General features: G+C 45.1%; 1 protein-coding gene across 1 annotated transcript in view; it reads left to right on the top strand.

Moving 5' to 3' along the window:
* TTC7A (tetratricopeptide repeat domain 7A) overlaps window positions 1-26,770 on the top strand; it is a 224,768-nt gene that overhangs the window by 92,549 nt on the left and 105,449 nt on the right. The window contains exons 13-14 of the mRNA XM_015411853.1: window positions 2,081-2,138; window positions 13,691-13,763. Coding sequence (XP_015267339.1) covers window positions 2,081-2,138; window positions 13,691-13,763 — 131 coding nt within the window. The remainder of the gene's footprint in view (window positions 1-2,080; window positions 2,139-13,690; window positions 13,764-26,770) is intronic.

The following is a 26,770-nucleotide window of genomic DNA, read 5'->3' as shown; positions in this document are numbered from 1 at the left end:
CAGGAAGAGATAAAAGGACATGCCAAGAGGGATAGGAAAGGGAGCTTTGTGGGCTAGGATAGGGGAGCAAAAGACAGCCTGATGTAATTACTAGAGTTTGTTAATTGGGGTCTGATTATCTCACTTGATAATCACTGCGGTGGCTCAAGTGGTTAAGACGCTGAACTGCAGGCTGTGGAAGGTCAGTAGTACAGCAGTTCGAGACCCGAGTGTGCCACATGATGGAGTGAGCTCCCATCTCTAGTTCCAGCTTCTGCCAACCTAGCAGTTCGAAAGCAAGAAATTGCAAGTAGATAAATAGGTACCACTTCGGTGGGAAGGTAACAGCGTTCTGTGGGCCTTGGTGTTTAGTCATGCCGGCCACATGACAACGGAAACGTCTTCGGACAGCGCTGGCTCTTCGGCTTTGAAACTGAGATGAGCACCGCAACCCTAGAGTCAGATTCGACTGGCTTTCAAGCAAGGGAACCTTTACCTTTTACTTTTCTCACTGCCGTTTTTTTGGGGTGAGGCATTGTCTTGTGCTTCTTCAGGCTTTTCTCATCCAACTGGCATGATTGAATTGTGGGGTTGTTTCCCCCCCTTCAGTGTTTGCCTTTCTCCTTTACAAGCCAGAGGTTTGTTGGACCACTTGACCCAGGTCTAATGCATCCGGGTGCAATCAGGCCTCAACACCAAAACTGGGTAGTGGTGGCATAAAGCTCTATTTTGAAAAAAAAAAGTCTCTCATTGTTTTCTAAAATTAGTCTCACGTGCTTTCTCAGAGAGAGAGAATTCTGCAAAAGGCCAATGCATATTTATGTAGGATGAATCTATCAATAGCTGTTTCACCACAATAACTAAACAAAGCCTTCAAGTCAGAGGCAGCATGCCATTGAATACATGGTGGTGGAGGACAAGTTTCTTACCATGGCTGCATGCTTTTGGGCTTCCCCAGAAACATCTGGCTGGCCACTGTGAAAACCAGGATGCTAGGATGCTGAACTAGACAGACTTCTAGTCTGATCTAGCAGGGCTTTTCTTACGGTGGAGAAGGCCCTGTTACTGTGAGATGTCAGTCTAATCTGACAAAGCACAAAGGCCCATCTGAAGATCTCAAAATTCAGGAATGTTCTTAAGGAAGGACCATTCTAAACCGACAGTAGTGCAGTATCGTGCAGCTGTCAGACTAATTTGGACTAATACCAGGGAGACCTAGATTTAAATTCTACTTTGGCCATGAAGCTCACTGGGTACCCTTGGGTCAGTTATTCTCTCTCAGCTCAGTCAACCTCACAGAGGTGTTGTAAGAGTAAAGTGGAACTCCTTGGATGAAGGGCAGGATAACAATGTTATAGATAGAATCTCTAAGGGATGCTGATGCTGTGTTTCTAGACTGGAGTTAATTTGAATATTCTGTACAAGAAAGGAGTAGGTTCAAATGTCTGGCCTTGCGGAATTTAAGAAGAGCATTGCTGGATCAGACCTGTGGTCCATTTAATCCAGTATCCTGTTTCACACAGTGGCCAACCAGTTGCCCTGGAAAGCCAGCTAACAAGGCATAGAGTCCAGTGCCTTCCCCTGATGTTGCATACTAGCACTAGTATTCATAGGTTTACTCGGGGTTTGTTTGTTTTGGGGTTGTTGTTTTTTTAAAAAAAGAGGTGCTCGAACTCTCAAGAGGGAAATGAATTTTTCAATCTGTATACCGGAAACTCATGAACTTTTAAACATTTTTAAAAGAATTCTTTTAAAGAGATTCTGGAACTCTGTTCCGGCGTGGTCCCCCAGAAAAAGAAGCCCTGGGTTTACTACCTCTGAACACAGAGGTTCCCTTTATTCACCATGGCTAGTAGCCATTAATGGACCTCTCCTCCATGGATCTGTTAAATCCCCTTAAAATTAGTGATTACAGACCCTAGAAAAAAAGGTACATGTGTTTTGTTTTTAAAGAGCTTTGATGGTAGAAATCATTAGGAAAATCCTGGTTTTCGCAAATTATTATTTCCCCTAAAATACCTTCTAAAAATGTAATACTCTACTGTAAGTTCCAGCTGTTTGCAGTGGATTCAAGACTGCATGTTTGTGTCTTCTGTCACAGCTACCCTGAAAAGCACGCAAGATGAGTTGCACCGGAAAGCACTTGAGACTCTGGAAAGGTGAGAATTCTCAGTTGACAGATGGTTGTTTTATGTTGTAATCTAAAATCTTCCCTAGGCTTATCAATATGTTTGAGTTTTGCCAGTGGGGCCCCCCCCCATTACTGCTAACAAGAAATAAATGATGAAGGCATATTTTCTACCATTGAAGCCAGTCAAAGTATTGCTCTCACTGCTTCTCTGTGTACCATTCTGAAGTATAAGAATATGTCATTTTGACAGCGTTGCTTCTTAGAGGGGCAGTGGGCTTTGTGCGGCACACATTCTTAGACTCAGATGTAACATCTCCGTTACTGTGCTATTTTGATGTAATTGCTGTGCTATATTACTCTTTAACCATATTTATTTTTAGCCCTTTGACCTTTCCCCGCCCGTTGGGGCTCGTTTCCCTGATATCTTCACTCCAACTTGGAAGTGGATACATCACTGATTAGTCTTCACAGATACTCACTGTTAGCCAGCGGGGATTGTTGCAAGAGTGTAGTCCAGTAGTTATGTCCTGAATTTCCATATATGCATGTGTACCAGTTGCACAGTATCATGGTGGTGGAATGCAACATCAAGTTGCAGCCAACTTATGGTGACCCTGTAGGGTTTTCAAGGCAAGGGACATTCAGAGGTGGTTTGCCTGGACTTCCTTGGTTGTCGCCCATCCAAGTACAAATCTGGGCCAACCTGCACAGTATCCTGCTAGCAGTTAAAACAAGATCTTGGCTAGAGAAACCAAAATTTTTAGGAGAGTTAAAGGTGGAAAGGAGCAAGCATTGTTGTCTGGGACACACTTCTTTTATACCACTGTAGTCTCTGAAAAATATTTTGCACTTTTTTGTGTTTATTTAATCTCTGGCTGGCTTTTTTCACTGATACTCAAGGCACAGCAAAGCAATAAAACAGTATAATAAACCTAAAAAAACTGTTTTCACGAACCAAAAGGCACTATAAGCAGAGCTCTAGAACTCCTCTGGGAGGTTTGTCTGTCCCCTCCTGTTGCCATCTCCCACCAGAGAGTGAAGACTGTTTATAGTTTGGTATACCCGCAGTGATCCTTCCTTCCTAACCAATATGTTAATTGCTGTTTTATATCTTGTATGTATTTTAACTCTGTTTTTAATTGTTTTAATTATGTGTGTTGGGGGGATTGGTTTTAATGGTTATGTGATTTTACCATGTATGCTTAAATTGTTAGCCAGCTCGGTGGCCCTTATGAGGGCAGAGAGATGGGATACAAATTCTGTAGATAAATAAATAAATTTGGTGAGGAAGGGAGCCGTTGTGATGAAGAAACACAGGATGTCCTGATTACCACAGATGAGGCCCTGGGGACAGATAAATCACATGTTAACTAGGAACGAAGCCATAAAATCTGGTTTCAGCCAGAGAGAGGATGGTTTCCCATTTATGGAGACAAACAGACAAGAGAATAATAACCATTTCTACTTCAGTGGGGGCAAAGTCATCCAGAACTGGTCAGGTCACGCTTCTGCTCACTCTGATAAGGCTATGCAAATTTTTGCGTGGCTCCTATTGGAGAGATCTAGGCTGACCCTCCAGTTTTGGACAGCCCTGCCACTCCATGTTTTGAGCTCCACTCCAAGCCAAATACAAAAAATATATTTTTTAAAAAATCTAAGCTATCTTAACCCAGCTTTTAGGAAGATTCCTGGAAAGAGATTAGCAGCAACAAGCTTCAATGGACAATGTGATGACCCCGGAGGAGACTGCTGCAGGTGGCAGCAACAGAGAAAGTGAAGAAGCCTGAAACCACGAGGCACAAAGGAACAAAGGTGGAGAAGAGCACCCCCACACAAGGCTTGGGGAAGCAGGATGGCAGTGGCACACAGCCACATGATCACTTGGCAGGACCAGGAAGAACAACCTCTTAAGCTTCTAAAGCTTCAGGAGGTAGGGAGGAAGCATCGTTGAGGCCATGGCTGCTCAGTTTGGAGGTGATTGGAGCTGCTGTGTGGGTTGAGCAGTCCAAGGCTTCAGCCTACCACTCCCTCAGGACCAGGAAGAACAACCTCTTAAGCTTCTAAAGCTCCGGGAGGTAGGGAGGAAGCATCGTTGAGGCCGTGGCTGCTCAGTTTGGAGATGATTGGAGCTGCTGTGTGGGTTGAGCTGTCCAAGGCTTCAGCCTACCACTCCCTCACGCACCTGGTCACAAAGAAGGTGGTGAAGAAAAGGTCGTCTAAGCCCTCCAAAAGAAGGAGACAGGAATGGTGTGAGAGACTTACTGGGTCAGCAAGCCCTGGCAGTGAGGCAAATCCAGCGCACGAGGGGGCCCCAGGGGAGTGATGGCCCCATATCCAAGGGCAAACCCTGGTCTGAGGGAGGAATACCCTTTTCCTGGGGGCAGGCAGGCCACCATTCACAAGGGTTCCCAGGCTTGCAGATGGTCCCAAATCTGGTGGTCTCCTTGCAAGTAGACCGTGGACTGCCCATCTACTCACGAGTTGACCCGGATGTGACACCAGGCCCCCTACGTAGTTCTGCAGTTTCAGTCAGGCCCAGGCTGGTTATGGCCCATCCTTGGGGGGCCATGGGCCATGGGCATTTCCACCACCATTGGGTGCCCTGCAGATGGTCCCAAATCTGGTGGCCTCCTTGCAAGTAGACCCTGGACTGCCCATCTACTCGCGAGTTGACCCGGGTGTGACACCACACCCCCTACGTAGTTCTGCAGTTTCAGTCAGGCCCAGGCTGGTTATGGCCCATCCTAGGGGGACCATGGGCATTTCCACCACCATTGGGTGCAGCCTTCATCAGGCAAGGGGGGCCAGTACCCAATCAACACCTGACCAGGCTGAACTTTTGAGGGCCCCCCGTAAAGGATGGTTACCGGGCAGGAAGGAAGGAGAGAGAGCAAGTCCCCCCAACCTTTCTCCAGCATCATCAGGCTTGCCTTCCCCCCACAAGCGTGCCAGGCCTTCAGAGACACAGGGACAGTCAGAGGCTGTGGAGGCCCTGGGAGTGAAGGAGACCAGCTCCAACAGAAGCAGCAAGCAGGAAGGCACCAGGGAGCGCCCACCTTCACCAGGGTCAGAATTGTGGGAGGCAGCATTCTTGATTACATCCATAGAGGAGGATGGGGAATGGTCCGGGGAAGAGGCTGAGGCACAGGCAACATCCTCCAGACTCTTTTAAGCTGAGCATTTCCAAAGATTGCTGAGCAAGGTGATTACCATGCTAAATTACCAAGCAGAAGTACCACAGAAGCCAAGGTCAGCAGCCTCAGCTAAACTGGACAGGAGGGGCTTCAAGGATCTGCCCAGAGTACAAACAGTATCCCCCTGTCTGGACTGTTTTGTCAATGTCATGAAGGCCAAATGGGCCCTTCTTGAGGGCGGAAATTCTCTGCTGCTCTACTTGGCTAAGAAGTTCTATGTACTACCAGAGGGAACCATGGAGGACATGACGGTACCCCTAGTAGATGCACCAGTAGTGGCACTTCACTCGGGAGCTATACTACCCAAAGATGGCAAGAACACCTTGAAGGATTCCATGGACAGGAAGAATGAGGCAGCTCTAAAGAAAGTTCACGAAGCAATCACTTGGGCTTTAGTGGTCCTCTTGAACTTTACAAGGGCAATATGATCAGGGTTGATGCTCTTCTTCAAAATCCGGAAGCCAGCCCATTAGAGCTAAAAAGATCATTATTAAAGATGAAGAGAGTGGCAGAGTTTGCCTTGGATACCTCACAGGACAACAAGAGTGCAGGCAGTAGGCATCATCATACGAAAGAATGTTGGACTCAAGCACTAGAGGGTGGACACCCTGTCAAAGAGCAACTTATCTATGGAGAAGTTCATGGGCAGGCTTCTCTTTGGCAAACTGAACCTGGACAAGGTTCTGGTGGTGACAAAGGAAAAGAAGAGGGCCATGCCACCATTTTTTTAATAGCAGGGATTGAAGTGCTAAGAACAGGGCACACCAGTTCTTTTGTGAATTCAGGACATCTGGCAGAGGAAGGGAGACTAAAGGACTACAAGGGATTCCGATCCTTTGCATACAAAACCAGAGCCAATGCAAGACACCCCTCAGGCTTCAAACAGGATAAGAACACCCCAGCCAAGAAGCAGTCCGCGTGACTACAGGATAGGGGGACAGCTCCAGTTCTTCACAGGACAAATGGGTATTGTCGATCATTGCACACAGTTAGAAGACAGAGCTTATATCACTTCCCCCTCAAAGCTTCACACCCTCACCAATACCAAGATGGCAGGACAGACAGCTCAAGCTAGCACAGGCAATTCAGCACCTGCAGGACATAGGAGCAACAGAGAAAGTGCCAGTGAATCACTAGTTCAAGGGGGTATACTCCATCCTGTTTTGTGGTCCCAAAGAAATCCGGGGACTGGAGAGCAGTGCTGAACCTAAGATGGGTCAAAAAATGAAAGTTCCAAATGGAGTCCCTGACACACTATCCCACCCATGGCTGGCAGGTCTACTTTATGTCTTTCCCCCATTGCCCTTAATTGGCAAAATGCTCAACAGGATCAGGAAAGAAGGGGCAGAGATCATTTTTGTGGCCCCATACTGGCCAAGGAGGCCCTGGTTCTCAGACCTGGTGCAACTACCAACCAGGTCTCCATGGACTCTCCCGTACAGGTCAGACCTCCTACACCAGGGGCCTATACATTACTCAGATCCGATGTGGTTGTAGTTGACAGTATGGAGATTGCAAGGAAGGAGTTAGAGGTGCAGGGACTTCCTAGAGAGGTGGTGGAAGTCATGCTACAGTCTTGAAGGCTGACAACCAGACGTATTTTTAACCACACGTGGCTGACGTTTAGAATGTGGGCCACTGATAGAGATCTGGATCCCCTATAGTCAACATACAGGAATATGCTCACCTTCTTGTTTGAAGGTTAGAAGAGAGTTCTCAAACCTAACGCCCTAAAATGATAGGTGGCAGCCTCGAATTCCTGCCTTGGGCATTGGAGGCTCAGAGGTCTGTCAATGCACAAATACATCAAGACATTCCTCATGGGGACTAGACAATTGGTGCTGCCGGTTCGGCACAGGTTTTCCACATGGAGCTTGTCTAAGGTCTTAAGAGCACTGATTAAAGCACCATTCGAGGTTGACTGAGTTCAAGTTCTTATTGTGGAAGGTGGCCTTCCTTTTAGCAATGATATCAGCTAGGAGTTGGCAGCACTCTCTGCAAGGAAGGAACTCTGCATTTTCCCAAAAAATTCTGTTTCCCTACGGACAGACCTATCATTCATTCCCAAAGTGAATTTGACATTTCATCTCAATCAGCTGGTTACCTTACCATCATTCTGCCCGAACCCAAGGCACCCAAAGGAAAAAGTGCGGCATAAGTTCACACATTTACCTGGACAGGAAAGCTAGCTTCAGGCAATCAGACTCACTTTTTATGTCACACAGCCCACAGAACCTGGGAAAGGTGTCAAAGTCCATTGTCACCCATTAGGTCAAGGCATATGAGGCACAAGGCCTGTCAGCACTGAAGATGGTGACAGCACATTCTACCAGGGTGGTGGTGATCACAATAGCCTATTCCAGTAGGGCTACAGTGGAGGAGATATGCTGAACGGTGACATGGGTGTCATTCTCCACATTAGTGAGGCACTACAGGATACACCAGATGTCCTCAGCAGAAGCAGCATTTGGAAGAAGGGTGTTGCAACAAGTGGTTGAGGCATGAAACAGGACAGTTAAGCCCACCCGAACATTCAGCATGGGTACAGCTAACCAGTTCTGGATGACTTCCCCTCACTGAAGTAGAATGAAACACTGGGCCTACCTGAAAGTTCTTTCTCTTCAGTGGAGGCGAGGTCATCCACTTCCCTCCCAAAAAAGAAAACAGGAACAAAGCAAAGCGGATGGAAAAGGATGCGAAGAAAAAGAATATGGACCACAAGACTTGGACATCACTGGAAGGTCAGCCTAGATCTCTCCAATAGGAGCCACACAAAAATTTGAATAGCTCTATCAGAGCAAGTAGAGGGGTGACCTGACCAGTTCTGGATGACTTTGCCCCCATAGAAGAGAAAGAACCTTCAGGTAGGTCCAGTGTTCCATTCTACCCCGTACAATAGGAAGAGGAGCAGGCTACTGGGTTCAAACCCTCTCATACACACAAACTGATTCCCACTATCTCTCAGAAATTTGCAGGTTAGGGTAGTGAGCAGGGCTAAAGGGATGAGGGTGTATATCACCACGGGGGCACTGGCTATTTTGATATGTGGGGAAGATTCTTTCCTGAACTCAAATATAAAGACTAATCAAACTCTGAGTTTGTAGCAACTCTCTTCCCCGCCCCATTCATTCCTTCCAAATTCCTTCCAAGCCTACTTTGCTCCCCAAGGTAATGTATCATATGATGAGACAGAGGATCAAGTGAATTTGTGCATCTAAGGATGTACAATTCTCCATATGGTTAATCCATTCAAAAAGGGCACATGAAGAGCTGTTCTTAGCCATTGCTTCATGTTTCTGGAATTCTTATCATCCAGAGTTTCACAAATGATAGACTAAGAAATGCTTCCTTCTTGGCAGACAGTGTTACATTGATAGTGGGAAAAGAGATGTGATGAGGGTCTTTCTGCATCTTAGCTTCCATTTTTTTAGAGATGGCATTAACTACTATTAAGTCAGAGGTACTCACTCCACAGCCTGTGAAGGGCCATCAATCAAAAGAGCTAAATTTACTTCTGACCTTGGCATGAGGTGCAGATTCTCACAGCTTACCCATTCTTCAGGTGATGGCTGTTTCAAAGTGGGAACTACCTGTTAACCACAAGTCCCACTTGTCAAGGGTCTTGCCCACTTACCTGCCCCATGTCTTTGGAGTCATATTGGGAGACAGTGCTCAGAAGAGTCACAGGTGGCATATCATAGAAATCTAATAAATCAAATCAAATATCAAAGAGCCACATATGGCTCCCAAGACACTGAGTATCTCTGTATTAGATTCATGGATAGTGAAGACTTAAAGACCTGAATTAACACAAATTACACATGTTTCAGGGTTCAACTGCTGTGTTGCTGTTTTATGTGATGTTACCTTTGTCTGGAAGTCTGGGGGGTTCTTGCCATGGGACCCAGCCCATTGAGTATCTCAGCCCTCAAAGTCTTCCTCAAACACAGAAGAGATGTGCAATAGCAGCCAGTTGGCAGGCAATATTGAACATCTGGAAAATCCAGGACTGGCATAGATGTTAGGAGCCTGGTTTCCTGCCCTTGTTTAGTCATTACAACAGTAATCTGTACCTGTTACACTTTCAGTCATGGGGTTGGATCCATGGATGTAGTGAAGAGCCTCCTTGCATGGAGCAAGACTCCTCATTTGGAAGGGAGCTGCTTTTTGTCATGGATTGGAAGTCTAAGGAGATACATATAAAATGGGCATGAATGCCAATGAGATAAGAAATTAACTATATCCAGAAGTCTCCCTGTTGGTGGTATGCAAACATTCAGCATTGTCTCCAATTCAAAAATCAATTTCTGGAAGTTTTGAGTCATTACAACAGTAGTTTGTACCTGTTACATTTCTAGTCATGGGGTTGGATCCCTGGACGTAGTGAGCTGTGCTTACAGCATAACTGGAAAAGAAGTTCAGAAAGTCATCCATTATTATGAGATACCCAAGTATAAATATCATACTGGAATATAACCATTCTGGTAAGGAACACTTGCACTCTTCTCATTGACCAAATAAAGAAAGTATTATGCTAGTCCAGTTTGGTGTAGAGGTTAAGTGTGCGGACTCTAATCTGCGAGAACCGGGTTTGATTCCCCACTCCTCCACTTGCAGCTGCTCGATGACCTTGGGCAAGCCATAGTTCTGTCAGAGCTGTTCTCTCAAGGACAGTTCTGGAAACAGCTCTCAGTCCCACCTACCTCACAGGGTGTCTGTTGTGGGGAGGGGAAGGGAAAGGAGTTTGTAAGCTGCTCTGAGACTCCAAGTGAAGGGCGGGGTATAAAACCAATCTCCTCTTCTCTTCTTCTTCTAACTTGCTATGGAAAAGCGGTGATTATTAAAATAGCTACTTTTCCTTGTGTGATTTTTATATGTAATTCACTTTTATATATTTCCCCATGCCAACTAGAAAAAAACTTGCCAGGTTCATTGGGGGAGGGTGAATGGGAAAGAAAGCAATATTAGCTTATAAAACTTATAAGCCTTTAAGACTCTGATCAGAAAGACAGGACAGAGTTTCTTTGCCTTGTTTACTGTATTGTTATATGGTGGTTCCATTAACCCACTGACCTCAAAAACAGATCACCTTGAGGAAAAACTATGGACCACTTCAGCTGAAAGGCAACTTTGTATCTTTGGGACCCCAGGAGAAGCAAATTGGATGCCCAGAACTGCTACATGTTCACCATACACTTAACCCGGTTTGTTAAAAAGAATCATTCACTTTCATGGCAAAAGGTTGAGATTTAATGTTGCCAGTGGAGATACTAAAACTTACTCAAAAAATAGAGAATACAGTATGATCAGAAGAGATCCCGATCACTCATTTCTTCCAGATCCACAATTTCTTAAACTAAGAAATCGAGTTACTAGCAGAAATGTCAAGTAAGCAAACTTATTCTGGAGATCTGCTGATATGAGCATGAGAATTCGAGCTGACACAAAAGTTTTGATCTCAACCATGTATCATGTTGTCATGACAAGCTGAATCATGCATTGAGGCACAGACCTAGACTTCCCGTTGACATATTAGGAATAATCAGAAGCTTGAGATTCATAGCTGAAAGTGGCCCTTTGTACAGCTTACAGAGAATGTGCGTTCAGAATCCCATCATACTAGTATATCATCACCTCTCTTAGGCTCAGACACATTTGTCAGAATAGCTGTGTAGTCGACACCACTGTCAACACAGCTGAACTCATATACATATGTGGTTTGAATATTCAGTACTATTTATTTATATTTATTTATTTATATTTGAATTTATATCCCGCCCTACCCCGAAGGCTCAAAGCGGCTAACAAGGGCACCATGTGCCGAGGTTAAAACAGTAAACACATAGTTTAAAAACAATAAATTACAATAAATGGGCAAAGGTGGAATAGTGGTGGCGGTGGCTCCTACTCAAAGGCCTGGCGGAAGAGCTCCATCTTGCAGGCCCCGTGGAACTGAGAGAGGTCCCGCGGGGTCCGGAGCTCCTTCCACCAGGTAGGAGCCACCACAGAAAATGCTCTGGTCCTGGTCACTGCAAATTTAACATCTCTCAGGCCTGGAATTTCCAGGAGATGACGCCCCCCTGACCGTAGTGCCCTTGGGGGAACATATGGAGAAAGGCGGTCCCTCAGGTAGGCTGGACCCTGGCCATAAAGAGCTATGTATCCTGGGATGGAAGTTCTGGCAGAAACAGGCAAAGTCAACTGCATTGGACCCTTCAAATGATTTTGTCCGTTCTTCTTTATATAAGCAAGATTCATAATCCTCATTAGAGAGAGAGAGAGTGTGGTGTAGTAGTTAAAAGTGTCAACCTAGGATTTGGAAGACCCAGGCTTGAATCCCCATTTGTGCCATGGATGGTCACTGGGTGATCTGGGCCAGTCACACTCTCATGGGGCTTTACCTACCTTATAGAGTTGTGGTGAGAATAAAATGGAGGAGAGGAGAATGATGTTAGGCACTTTGGGTCCCCATTGGGGAGAAAAGTGGGGTATAAATGAAATGAATAGTTCATTGGTCACATGCACACTTATGGCAGCAAGAATGACCATAGTTAGGGTGCGGACACATGCAAACAGATCATTGTCACACAGAGTTTAGCACAATGTCCAAATTGGGGTGCGGGGCTGCCATATCAGGCTATTATTTTTGGTTTAAAAATAAATAATTTGCGGCAACTGCTATAGCTCATAGTTTGGGGAAGGTAATGCTTCAGTGTCATTTCTATGTAAACAAGTCGAACATTTTAAGTTAAGTTACTTATTACATTTTTATCTTGCCCTTCCTTCAAGGGGCTCAGTAGGAACACACGATACCACGTCCTTTATTTCAGCTCAGATCCCTATGAACCAGGCTGGGCTGAGTGTGTGAGAATAGCCAGAGGTCACCCAGTAAGTTTTATGGCTGAGCAGCTATTTGAACCCAGTTCTACCTTGTCCGAATCCAAGGAGTCTGGTGGCTCAATTCAAGCAATAGATTAAATGTTTGACTTCCTAAATATGTTTTGAGGAATAAATTTTCTTTCTAATTTACATCAGACAACCAGAGCTTGGCTTTAACTGCTGCAATGTTATAGATTTTCCCAGACTTATTTCCCAGGTTTGAAGAATTTAGTTTTGATATTTTTACCCAGCCTGGCATGGCTATAGCAGATAGCAATACAATTGCCCATGGTGTCCTATGTTTAAATACCAACATTACCTGGAAGATTATTTTTTTCAACTCAGTTACTGTCCTGTAAGAAGAGTCATTTTTCTGTTAAAGTTTAATTTGATGCCAGCTGTTGTTTTTAAAGGAGATTTACTAATGCCCCATATTTGATGCCTGGTTTTGCCTCTGTAGCACAGGAAAAATCAAGGTGCTTACTCAGTGCTTCTTTCAGTCCCATTCATATCTCAGCTAGAAATAAATTTCTCTCACAGATGCTGCTGGACAAAGACCTGGGGTGCGTTCAGACGGGCAGCTAATCCCGTCATTATGCCATCTTGAATTTTATCCTGATCTTTTTAGTCCATCGTAGCACGACCAGACATCCCCCTGGTTAATCGCCTTACCGTGCGCTGCCTCCATTGTGGATTGTCTAGATGGCGTCCACTGAAGGAGCCTTGCGCGGTGGGTTTTTTTTTTTTAAAAAAAAACTTTTTGTGCATGCGCATAAACGTAAGAGCACATCCTTGTTATTTTTAAGTAAAGGAATAATTAATCTAGCCCTCAACTCATTAAATATAGGACATTCCATGATCATATGTTCAATTGTTTCAATTTTATCATGTGAACATTTACATGTTCTATTTGAATATAGCACTTTATCTACTCTCCAAAACTGCCAGTAGAAGGTCATTCATTCTTGCCCGAGTAAAAGCTCATCTGAGCTTTGGTATTGTCAAACAATAAAAATATTTTGGCAGTTGTGTTTTGAGGGGTATACCCAAATAAGATGCCAAACCTACCTACAGGTCCTGACAGATGTATTATTAGTATCCAGTTTTTTTGCACGCATTTTAATTAGCCTAGTTTTTTCTGTGGTTTCTGTACTATATCATTTCTTATTCCTGAATATTTCATTTTCTTTTCCAATAGATGATCCAATAGATTTTGAACAGGCAACTCCACCCATCTTGTATCATGCTGCTTCTTTAAAGTTGATACAATTCCAATGTAATTATATTTATTTAGTTTTACACCAGTAATGGGCAGACAGTCCCAGATTTTGCTAAGCTAGCTAACACCTCTAATGAGTAAGAAATCCTAAGTCCCTGTTCAAGCCAGCAAGGGGAGATAGTGTAAAACTTCTTAATGAATTCTAGCTCAGCAGTTTCATGCTGGAATCCCTTTGAAGTTGTTTCAAAATGGTTCTCTTATTAATTAACATTTCTTTGTGTTTTACAGAGCACATCAACTGGCACCGGAAGATCACCAGATCATTCTCTACCTCTCTTTGCAGCTGGCCCTCGTCAGGCAGGTAGGTACAAAGATTAGTGTCTATAAAACAGTGGTAATACTTCTATTGCATAAAACTACATATAGCTGCAATCAATAAGGTCTTTCTCTCAGGGCAGTGGCATTCAAACTTTGATCCTCAGGGGAATTCTTCCCACTTTGGTTTATTTGACAAGAAATCACTGTGTGACTGCCACAGGATTCCTATGCATCATAGAAGGCTTTTGAAGCATGTCTCATGGTGCATGGTCAATTTACTCAGCACACTGGCCATCATCTCTGTGGGCTAAGAATGCATTATTGAATGCATTACTGAAACCAATGCTATCTCAGACTGAGGTGTAGTAAAATACTACATAAGAAGTAGGGGACCCACAAGGACTTGTTGGGGGGGCATATCATTTTCCTCTATATCCCACCCCTAATATTTCTTCTTTTCATTCTCTGGCATCCCCCATAAGACTCATTGCTACTTCTGTTTTCTTCTCTTCATATGCACCAGACAATCTGCCTTTATCTGCTCCCTTGCCTTCAGCTTTTCCCTCCTTCCCTCCCCCTGCAGCCTCTCCACAGGAAAAGTTCATGTCCAGTTACATGGTGGCTGCCAGTGCCAGGCGAAGTACAATGGGTAGTGTATCCCTGGTCATTGGAACTAGGCCTGTTCTTCACATGTCTCCCTTAGTCAGGCTCAGCAAAATTGTTGGGGTTGCCTAGCAACCTCCAAAATGGTGACTGAGAACTCAGAGAGCATTCTTTTCTAAAAGCTATAGCTGTTGTTTTTGTTATTTTGTAGGGTTTTAATTCTCCAATGATTTTATTTAGATATTAGATTTGTCTGCAAACTTGGTCAGTTTTTAAACGTTTCTAGATAAATCCTCCGTATCCATAGTATCCTAGTTCCATTTTGCTGTTTTAATAATCCATTTTATGGATTAATTTTATGGATTAATATTTTTGGAATTAGACATGATAATATGTAACCTTCAAATTAGCAAAGAGCTTCTTGTAATCCTTACAACGACCCTATAAGGTAGATCATTATTATTTATTATATTATCATCATCAATTCCTTTTTGCAGATTTGTTGGGAAGGGGACTGAGACTAAGATAAAGTGGCTTGCCGAGGACCACATAATGGCAAAGGAGAGATTTGAAAAGGGTCTTATTGGCATTCTTCCAATACTTTGTGGACCTCATGGAGTGGGACTTTCCTATTTCCCCTGCTGCAGCCCACTGAACCCCTGAAATTATGTTCCTGGGAGTCAGTGAACCCCAAAAAGCAAAGGGGTGGTCTGCAGTGAAAGACAAAAATTACTGGAAATCATTGCCCTCTCTTCTGAAAATTTTAAGTGCTCTTAAATCTTCAAAACTGCATGGTTGGTAGATGCCTCTGATTCATACCTCAATCTCTTAGCCACTGTACTTCACTAGTTCTTTAAAAAAACAGTTTATTTCTTGGTAGGCTAATAGAGATGGTGAAACATACAAGCAAGTTGGTCTGATTTTTTTATTGAGGAATCCCTGATAAGCTTCCAGGAAACTCCAGGGTTCCCTGAACGCAGTCCAAAACATTTACAGTGCTATTGTCTTATTCTGGATTAATTAACCCATCAGGTAAAAGCCCTCTCTCCTGCTTCTGCAAGGAAAAGAAAAACTTGAGTGAAGCAGGGAAAATATACAAAAGAATTATTGTATCAGTACATCAGTTTGGTGCAGTAGTTAAGTGTGTGGTTAAGTGTGCGGACTCTAATCTAGGAGAACCAGGTTTGATTCCCCACTCCTCCACTTGCAGCTGCTGGATGACCTTGGGCAAGCCATAGTTCTGTCAGAGCTGTTCTCTCAAGGACAGTTCTGGAAAGAGCTCTCTCAGCCCCACCTACCTCACAGGGTATCCGTTGTGGGTGTAAGATGGGAAAGGTGTTTGTAAGATGCTCTGAGACTCTGAGTGAAGGGCTGGGTATAAATCCAATCTCTTCTCTTCTTCTTCTTCTACATCATTGAATATTGTGCTATCATTTCTCTATACAAACCATTTGCAACTGGATTAGCTTGTCCACACGGGATAATCCAGTTGCAAATGATTGTTGTAGTGCAATTAAAGTTCAATATCCAATGATGTGTGGTTGCAGCCAGCAGTTACCAAAAAGCATGTTAGGATTAACTAATCTGTGGTTCCAGTCACATGGGCCGGAAATTGGGGGGGGGGAGCGTGGTTGTTTGCCCCGGAGCAAAGTAATGCGCGGCAGCCTGATCACATGTACCGTGGAGGTCCCGTGGGTATGCCGTTAGGTGCCGATCAGACGGCTATCCTGCAGCGTGGCAAAGAAGCAGCGTGGCACGATCACACTGGCAATCGCTAGGCGCTGCTTCTGTGGCAAACGGGATTTTTTTCCCCTCACCACAGTGTGCGCATGTGCCGGTGGAGACTTAAAAAAAAATAATCCAGTTTGTGACGGGACATGGGCAGGCACCGGATGCCACGGGATTCCAGCAGAAACGCGATCAGATGCCTGCCCTTGCCCCGCATTTCCTGATAACTAGCACATTGTATGTACTAGTTTTTTACTCCGTATCTTCAGCAAGAAGCCACGGGTGCACTTCGCTTCCGAGATGTTGCAGTGTGATCGCGCCCGGAAAATCCGCCTATCATCCGTATCTTTAGCGCAGCAAATGTGTGAACGGGACCTGTATTAATTTAACATTACGATCAACTCTTTGTAAACACAGGCTGCATAGCAAGAAGGCAAAAGCTCAGGAAGCTTAGAATCAAAACAAGCAGCCTCATTTAATGTATCTGATTCTGGAGTATACTACTGCAGACAGAGTGGGGGAGAATAGAATTTCTGTGTTTTCTTATGTGAATAAGCCCCCAGCTGCACATTCAAATCTAGCATGTTATATGAAAAATCTAGACTAGAACCCTCTCCTTAACATGGTAATTTTATCTGTGCGTGGGGAGGCGGTATGGCTTAATGGTAAAATGCATGTGCAAAGGATCTCAGGTGGCAGATGGAAGGAAAAACCTTTCTCTGCCTGAGACCCTACCACTCAGAGCAGATGCTGTTGAGCTAGATAGCCCGGTGGCAACTTCATATGAGTTTTTCTTATATAAGGTACTGAAGAAAACAAGGTGGCAGTCCAACATTAGGTTTAACCTAGATTGTGCTGATTAAAGCAACAGCGCCAGGCTACTTCCATTCCATACTCCAAGGAAAGCAGAACAGGAAGGAGTTGTTTATCTGGGACCTGAACATGCCTCTGTCACTTTTAAGGGAGCCTTATTACATTTCAGCTTATATTTCAAGGGATCTGAATTGCAGCTTTCTGTTCTTAAGCATCTTTACATAAGCTTTAAAACCTCTGAAGAAGCTTCCAGGAAACCAAATTAAATATTAGCATAGATTTTACTTTGAGAAAAACCAAATACTTATTTTTCCCCCAAAAAATTATTCCCAGATTCATGTTAATAAGCACTGTGTTAGGAATTTGTTTAAAGCCAACATGGTTTTCATAAAGGATAGCCATGAAAATATTCATTTAGCTAAATATAGAATATTCATCTGCCTGGTTCTCTTTCTTCATTCATTGGTATGCTTCTTTAATTATTATGCCAATTATACTGAGCAAGGCTTCAGGCTGGCAGAGGAATCTTAAGAGTACTTCAGGGCTATCTGTACTGAACTAGTTTTTTTGGTGGGGGTTGTGGAGATCGTGCCTACTGTGCATGGACCTCTGCCTTAGATTTGTTTCTCCAGTGGTTCGTCATGGTACATTCCTTACGTCTGGGATAAGCTCCTCCTCTTTTCTCAGGGTCGGCTCCAAGCTTTGATCCAGGCGGGGGAGGGGCTTATCCCCTTGTAGGCTCCCCAGTTCTCTTGCCGGCCCTTCTTTGAGCAGGACTTACTTCAGCTGCGCTGAAGAGTGCACATTAAGTAAAGAAGAAGAAGCAGCGACGGCTGGGCTTTACAGCCGGACAGCGCAACACAGGGCTTTTTATCGACGGCGTCGGGTCTCAGCCCACAGGCACGTCGGCAGTCCGAGGCGCATGTCTCCATCGGCCTTACCTGTCCCGGGGGCGGAGGGCCTGCTCCTGATGCCAGGGAGTGCGAAGGCGAGGAAACTCCCTACCGACACTTGGCAGGCGGCAGCAAAGCGGGACACGGAGCGGACGATTGCCGACTCCTAACATCCTGCCTGAAATGCAGTTTCTTGAAAATGGCTGAGAAGGTGGCCCAAGGAAGTTCCTCCGGGGACATCATGCAGGCAAGGCCTTCAATGTCTCAGATTGGCCAGGATCCTTTAGCCAACACAGGCATGGACTCCAGGGAGGCCATTAACTCTGATATGCTGAACTGGTTCAGAGGAGAAATGAGAAGGGAATTCAAAGATTTGATACTGGAGACTATTCAAGGCTCCAAATCACAGGACTTTTCAGAGGGAAAGGGCAAGAGAACCTGGGATAGGGTATCCAGCGTCTCTAGATCCCCAGTTAGCTCAAAACGCAATGAACATAAATCTCCATCTAGAGAGAGGAGTCCCCTGCTGGGACGTGAAGAATCTGAGCTAAAGATTTCAACTTCCTCTTCTGAAAAGGAGGAAGGTGAACTTTCTGCAGAAGAAGATGAAATTGTAGTACCTACAGTTCAATCCAGGCTTTTCTCGCAGGACCTTTATTCACGTCTCTTGCCTAAAGTGTTAAGGACTCTAGATTTATCAACCAGACCTAGGGAGGAGACCGAACAAGACTCTGAGTTTCAGAAAGGGGTGGGTAAGCTGATGCCTAAGGTATCAGTCACTCAGCCAAGGCTGCCTCTCCCAGCCTCATTTTATCACATAATGAAGGTGGAATGGGAACAGCCGGCAAAACCTAAGACTAATCATCAACTCTTTTCAAAACTTTATTATCTGATGCCAGAAACCTCACAGAAGTTAAAATTGCCTGTAGTGGATGAGCCTGTGACCAACTTGTATTCCAACTCGGTGCTCCTGATGGATACCGATGGGATGCCCAAGGATCACACTGACAGAAGAGTAGAACAGGCTCTTTGTAAGAATTTTGAGGCCTCCGCTTCAGCTATTAAGGCTTCCACAGCGGGTTCTCTGTTTGCCAGGGCAGCTTGTGAATGGGCAGACAAATTGGCCTCAGCTGATAGTGGGGTGCCTAAGGAGTTTAAAGATGAGTTTAAAAAGATAGCCTTGGCACTGGCTTTTACGGCAGATGCCACCTTAGATACCCTACAACTCTCTGCTAGAGCATTAGTGTGTAGTGTGACAGCAAGGCGAAACACCTGGCTTCGACACTGGGATGTTGACTCAGCTGCACAGGCCAAAGTGGCCACGGTTCCTTTTAAAGGATCTAACTTGTTTGGGGAGGGACTGGACAGGTATTTAATTGAGGATAAGGACAAAAAGAAAGTCCTTCCCTCTAAGAAGAGAGGCAACAAAACTAGAAAACGCTTTCAGTTTTAGGTTTGTTTTTATAAACACATACAATAGAGGAGCAGGTGGTAAGAAATGTAGAGTCTTGTGGGAAAGTGGTGGTTCAGTATTTAGATTAAAAAAAAAAATCTTTTCCCAAGAACTAGAACGTAAATATTGGCAGGTCCAGAAATGCTGTAGGTGAGGGTGGGTGGGAGAAATCAAAATGGACAACAACCTTTGTTCAGCAAATCAGCTATAGTTCTGTAATGAACATACAGCAACTATTTAAAGCTCAAAGTAAAGGTAATTTTAGGTTCTTTCATTCCAGAGGAGTAGCTGTGTTAGCCTGTTGTAGCAAAATTATACAGGAGTCCATTAACACTTCAGAGATTAACACAACACTAACATGAGCTCTTGCTAAAATAAATTGTTAGTCTTTCAGGCAGCTTCAGTTCTTTAATCTTTTTATTAGGTGTAAATTTATTTATTTTTTAAATCAAGGTAGTGTATGCTAAAAAAAAGCACCATTAAAACTTATATGATGACACACTGATATTTTATATTACATTTGTATATTTTAGTACAGGTCATTTGTATATTCCCACACCTGAAGGCCAAGTAGCATGCACCCACTGGAGGCCTATTCCATGCAAACAATGGGAGGTAATAGAACAGGTGGTGGAAAGGTGTGCAAAATGGACATCATAGAGCTGTCATATAGCACCTGGCAGAGCCCATCATTCTGGTGCCAAAGCCAGACCAGATCATCTGGTTTTGTTTTTACTACAGAGAAATCAACTGAATAGCACAGTTCAATGTTTATCCAGTGCCTCCGGCTCACATCTTAATTGTCCAACTCAGCACTGTTCAGTATTTGTCATCCCGATGACCTGATGAAGGGATATTGGCAGGCTCCCATGGACCCAACCAACAAATAGAAATTATCTTTCGCCATACCACAAGGGTTATTTCAGTTCAAAATAATGTCTTTTGGGTTGCATGGGCAGCTGCCACCTTCCAGCGATTAGTGGACTGGGTCTTTGCTCAGTGCCAAAGCTTCTCCGGGGCCTATATTGATGATATATTTATTTTTAGCCCTGACTGGCCCACTGACCTTCAGCATCCCCAAAAAACACTGATGGCATGATCAGAGGCAGGCTTAAAGGCCAACCCCTGGAAGAGTTGAGTGGGGTTTCACTAACTCAAATACTTAGGCTTCCTAGTAGGCCATGGACAACTAAAGCCACTGCCAAAACAGATGGCGTCTTTGGAATAAAGCCTTAGGCCAGCAATGGAATGATAGATGTGACAATTCTTAGGGTTTGTGGGATATTATAGTAAATTTATTCCCCACTTTGCAACTCTTGCTTCACCCTTGTCCGATTGTCTCCGAAAAGACCAACTCACTAAAATGTGGTGCACATGAACCCAATAGTATGGCTTCCAAATGCTATGGGCATCTCTCCCACAGGACCCTCTCCTCAAGAACCCTGATTTCAGTAAACCATTTATCATGCACACTAATGCTTTGGACACTGGCATCAGGGCAGTCCTGTTCCAGGACCCTGAGGGTCAGGAGCATCCCATTCTCTTCATCAGCCGGAAGCTGTAGCCTACTGAAATGAAGTATGTGATGGCTGAGAAAGAAGCCCTGGCCATTAAGTGAGCTATAGGGGCCCTTCAGTATCACCCAGCCAGTAACCCCTTTACACTGATTACTGATCACACCCCTCCCCAGTTTGGATGTCTTGTATGAAGGCTCCCAGCCCAGGTGTTACCTTTCAGCTTCACAGTCCAACATCAGGCTAGCCAACAGCACCTCAATGGCATCGGGGCCTATATTGATGATATATTTATTTCTAGCCCTGACTGGCCCACTGACCTCCAGCACCCCCCAAAAACGCTGATGGCCTGATCAGAGGCAGGCTTAAAGGCCAACCCTTGAAAGAGTTGAGTGGGGTTTCACTAACTCAAATACTTAGGCTTCCTAGTAGGCCATGGACAACTAAAGCCACTGCCAAAACAGATGGCGTCTTTGGAATAAAGCCTTAGGCCAGCAATGGAATGATAGATGTGACAATTCTTAGGGTTTGTGGGATATTATAGTAAATTTATTCCCCACTTTGCAACTCTTGCTTCACCCTTGTCCGATTGTCTCCGAAAAGACCAACTCACTAAAATGTGGTGCACATGAACCCAATAGTATGGCTTCCAAATGCTATGGGCATCTCTCCCACAGGACCCTCTCCTCAAGAACCCTGATTTCAGTAAACCATTTATCATGCACACTAATGCTTTGGACACTGGCATCAGGGCAGTCCTGTTCCAGGACCCTGAGGGTCAGGAGCATCCCATTCTCTTCATCAGCCGGAAGCTGTAGCCTACTGAAATGAAGTATGTGATGGCTGAGAAAGAAGCCCTGGCCATTAAGTGAGCTATAGGGGCCCTTCAGTATCACCCAGCCAGTAACCCCTTTACACTGATTACTGATCACACCCCTCCCCAGTTTGGATGTCTTGTATGAAGGCTCCCAGTCCAGGTTCTATGGTGTTACCTTTCAGCTTCACAGTCCAACTTCAGGCTAGCCAACAGCACCTCAATGGCAACTACATGTTGCAACTCTTCAAGGGGACAGATCCATCTGTGCAAGCTCCCTGAGGGGAGGGTGTGTCTAGGCACGAGCCCATGCCTGGATTCAACCCCTCCCACAAGGCCACACAACTGGCCCACTTACTTGGTCCAGCAGCCATGGAGGAGGACAGACAGCCCCCTCAGCAGGGGAATGCAGCCCCAGACCTAACACCATCCTCATCATTGCTGCTGCCACTGTTGCTGCAGAGGCAACCTGCCCTGGACACAGCATCACAGCTGGTACTCAGAGGCCGGCTGGTGGTGTGGAGCCTGGCACTACTGTTGCTTGGGAGCTGAGGATTGCTGTTGGGGTTGGGTTGGAGCTCTGTTGACTCCCCCGCAGAAATATAGGAATGAGAGAGGGCTTTGGCAGCAGCTGGAGCTTAGAGCTGCCTCTTGGCCCCAGCTACTGACATCATCAGCCAGTATGCAAAACCAGCAGTCACCTTCAGTCAAACTAAAGAATCCCTCAAGACTGGCCTGGCTATGGCTGAATGGGACCACATGGGATGGAGGTCACAGCCAGCCGAGCCAGATGTAGGGGGAGACGGGCCCTAAGAAGGGGATTGAAAGGGTGGTGGAGCTGGAGCGGGGGGGAGGGGGGATAAAAGGAAGGCCCTGCAGCCAGGCCAGGGAGGAAAAAGGGCAGCAATGAGCCTGACTGAAGGACCAAGTGCTTCTTGGGGAAAGAAAGGAAGAAACTCTGTTATCAAAACTACCATTTCCCCTGCCCTGTTTCTGGGGCCTGAGGAGACCTGACCAAGAAGGGCATAATGACAAAGAGGGCTGGGACCAAGCCATCCAAGTGTTCACGATGCCCAACATCTTATTTAAACCTGGCCATTACATGCACAATCCCACTATGCATGCATCATTAGCATATCAAGGCAATAAGCATCTCAGGCTACCGTTCTCTGGCATGCTAACTTATAATGTGTAGAGGCTAAGAATTCAGTTTAAACACCACGTCTGACACATGCAATGCTACACAGGTAAATTATTCTGTCCTGGTAACAGCATGTTTAAATAAGGGGTGCCTATGGCAAGCAGTACTGTGAAATCCAAAATGATAAAATGAATATGATCAGTACTCGGACAACATATAAAGCCTCTTTAGTCTTTTCTGATTTGGAAGCACTCCCGAGACAAGGGAGGGGGGAGTTTCCCTGCCCTGCTACCTGAAATGCTTTTAACTAATGATGCCTGGGATTGAATGTGGGAATATTTCCCCATTGAGCTACAGCCCTTCCCTACCCAGGGCACACATTTGAAAAGACAGCCATTATTTCTCTTAAGTGGGTACAGTTGGAGGCTATGTTAATTAACTCATCCAAATCATTACAAGGAAAGAGAGCTGTTCTGCTGCTGTGAAATGGCTTTTAAGTTTTCATATTTCTGTGCACAGGAACAGCAAGGGGGAAAGGTGGCTTCTCAGCTGCTCTGTTTCTTCTGCAAATGTACCACATTCTCACAGTAAAACTGCATTGTTTGAGACAATATTCTAGACGTTCCATGAAACATATAAAAGAAATGGAGGGGCTTTTTTCATTGGCATTGTGCTAGCTGCTCAGGGTTAACTGTGTGTGTGTGTGTGTGTGTTTCTGTTTCTGTTTCTTCAGTTCCTGATTGTGGCATCAGCTGATGACTTGCATGTGTGAATGAGCTGTCACAAGCCTGGGCAATTCTAGGGAGGGCTTGCTCTTACTTGTCCTTCTGAGGATATCATAAGAACATAAGAGAAGCCAGTGTTGGATCAGGCCAGTGGTCCATCCAGTTCAACACTCGGTCAAACAGTGGCCAAAAATACCAGGTGCCATCAGGAGGTCCATCAATGGGGCCAGGACACTTGAAGCCCTCCCACTATCGGATGATGGGTATTGAGAAAGCCCTCTTTCTGCCTGAGATCTGCTGCCAGTTATAGTATTAAGTCAGATGGACCAGTGGTCTTACAGAAGCCAACTCCAGATGTTCATGTATATTATCTGTTATGTCCGCAGACCACCACTAGGGGTCTGTGGCCTCAGTCCTTAGTTTGGTTCCAAACACAATAGGGACCAAGGATCCTAGACCACCCTGAGTCCTCTAATAGGACCTTGGAGGGAAATTCAAACCCCCCAATGGAACTGTGGGTGTGCCTGGGTGGAGTGTATATAGTTGGCCCTTGCCGGGCCATGTGGTTCTCGTGTTGTGAAGTACAATAAATGTGTCTAGTTAGCATGTCGTAGTCCGAGTCTCCATGTGCAAACCCAGTATTTTACAGTGGCGACGAAGGTCAGATCCCGGTAAGTGAGCCTGACTCTTAATCCAGCACCGCATCAATCATTGATCCAGTGGAAGCCACCACACCCTGCATCGCTCCTGAGCAGCACCGCAACGTGCATAGTGCTCCTGGACACCACTCCCTGCTTCGCTAAAGAGTCATGGCAGCTGCTCCAGGACACCAGGTGTTTGCTCTGGGATGTTACAAGGAGCCCCCGGTTTCACTGCAACTTGACCCCAAGGTGGCCCCCATCCGCATGCAGTTCTGACGCGCCCCATTTGCCTTGCAGCCTAAAATTGACGTGGAACTGGACTGCTTGGTGGCGCAAGGGGTCCTGGAACCAGTCTCACATGCGACATGGGAGACCCCCATTGTCACCCCTGTGAAGCCCAATGGCGATGTCCGCATCTGCGCAGACTATTAATGCATATTGAACAGGGCTCTACAGGACCATTCCTACCCAGTTCCGGTTGTGAGTCACGTGTTGTGAAGTACAATAAATGTGTCTAGTTAGCATGTCATAGTCCGAGTCTCCATGTGCGAACCCAGTACTTTACATTATCACTTCAAAAAGGATGTGGACAAAATTGAGAGGGTACAGAAGAGAGCGACGAGGATGATCGGGGGTCTGGAGACTGAGCCTTATGAGGAAAGGCTAAGGGCCTTGGGAATGTTTAGTTTGGAGAAGAGGAGATTGAGGGGGGACATGACTGCTCTCTTTAAATATTTGAAAGGCTGTCATTTGGAGGAGGGCAAGGAGCTGTTCCAGTTGGCAGCAGAGGATAGGACCCGAAGCAACGGGTTTAAATTACATGCAGAAAGGTATCGGCTGGATATTAGGAACACCTTTTCACGGTCAGAGTGGTTCAAAGGTGGAATCAGCTGCCTAGGGAGGTGGTTAGCTCCCCTTCACTGACAGCATTCAAGAAGAGGCTAGACGAATATTTGTCAGAGATGGTTTAGGCTGGTCCTGCATTGGGCGGGGGTTGGACTGGATGGTCTGTATGGCCCCTTCCAACTCTATGATTCTATGATTAGCATATGATAGCTGATCAGTTACAAACAGGGGTACAGCAACTTATTCCAGTTCTTCTCCACCAAACTGCAAATCCTAAAACTTTGATTAGTGTTTATTTACATTATTTATAGCCTGCCTTTTTCACTGAGACTCAATGCAAGGATCAGACATGAAATGTCAAACAAAGCAAAACATGGAATTTCAGAAGTGGAAAACAATGTAGTGAAAGCAGGGTGGTAGATACAATAAACAGATAATATACAAACATATACAGTCCCGATTCCCTTTGTAAAAGTGATTCCCTTTATAAAAGTGCCTGGTCTGTTTTGCAGAATAACAGAGGTGTGGGAGCCTTCCTGATGACCTCAGGCATGCCATTCTCCACATGGTTGGAGCTGTAGCAGAGAATGCACATGTACTGGCAGATATCAATCTTACCTACTTGCAGGATGTTACCTTGAGAAAGCTTTGCTCAGAAGATGAGTGAAGCTGTCCTTGTGGGGTATAACAGGAGAAGTAGTCCTGCAGATATGAGGGTTGCATTCCCTGCTGGGAACTGTAAGAGGTTCTTCCAGGCTTTGCCTTAAAATGTATAATTTTTAGCTGCAGAGTGAGACTTTCTCTTGCAGGCATACACACATCTACCATCTCTTGGGGACAAACGTCAGGAGTAGCCATTTGTTTTCATGCCCAGCTTGAGAGTTTCCCACAGTAGGTTTGATAGCCTTTGGCCAGCAGTCCCTAGGAGATGGGGAGGGCGGGAGGGCAGAGACTAATTTAGATGACATAGTGGCATCATTTCTGGCTGCATAACTGGAAGTGACATTGCCTCAAAACTGTATGATAACTGTTGGGGGAATTAAGAGTCCAGAAGTTTAATTCCCCCAGGACTCTTAATTCCCCCAACAATAACATGGTGACATAACTTATAGTTAGGACAACGGAAATGGCTTTGCTGAATGCCATCACCCCATTTTTTCCCACCAGTCCATTTAGTGTCAGCAGAGAACAGGGGTGCTTGGGGGAGGGATTTGCCTCCCCCAAAGATGTCCTCTGAGAATTTCCCTTAGGCAGCAGAAAGACAGAATGTCAAGCCACAACAGGAGAAAGAGAATTTGTATCCATTACAGATGTCAAGGGTCCACTGTCTGGAAACTGTATTCTAAAGAACAGAGAGTTCTTAGGCCTTCTTATTGCTTTGTAGGTAACAAAGCCAGGTTTCACAAGCAACATTCATCAGGTCCTGGTAGAAGCTTGTAACATGGGCAGCCCCACCCCATTCCAATCTTAAGAATCAAAACTGACCAAAAAATATTGTGCACCATGACTGTCCACTCAAGAGTGTGGCTTCCCTTTGTGGAACAGGTTGCCAGGGTCTGTGAGGAGTATGGTTGCCAACTGGCCAATTTTCTACTGGTAAGAGTAGGATTTTGCCCCTTTTGGCTCATTTTCTTGAGATCTGATCTGGGTTCTCTGCCATGGATTCACTACTTATCTTTTCAACTACAAACTCCAGGACTCAGCATTTCCTTTCTGTAAAATGGATGATTTCTTCTCCAGAATGTCTTTAAATACTTCATGTGAAATGCTTATTTCCTTAATGATATATGTATATGTATGTTATTTATATATACGCTAGGAAAAAGGCCCGTTTCGGAAATAAATACGAGCTCTAGAAAGAGGCTCTGGGCGGGTGCCC

The sequence above is a fragment of the Gekko japonicus genome, unplaced genomic scaffold (genome assembly GCF_001447785.1).
Source record: "Gekko japonicus isolate JY-2015 unplaced genomic scaffold, Gekko_japonicus_V1.1 scaffold359, whole genome shotgun sequence".
In the NCBI taxonomy this organism is placed as follows: Eukaryota; Metazoa; Chordata; class Lepidosauria; order Squamata; family Gekkonidae; genus Gekko; species Gekko japonicus.
The sequence above is the reverse complement of the archived record's forward strand: the minus strand, read 5'-3'. Positions and strand labels throughout refer to the sequence as shown.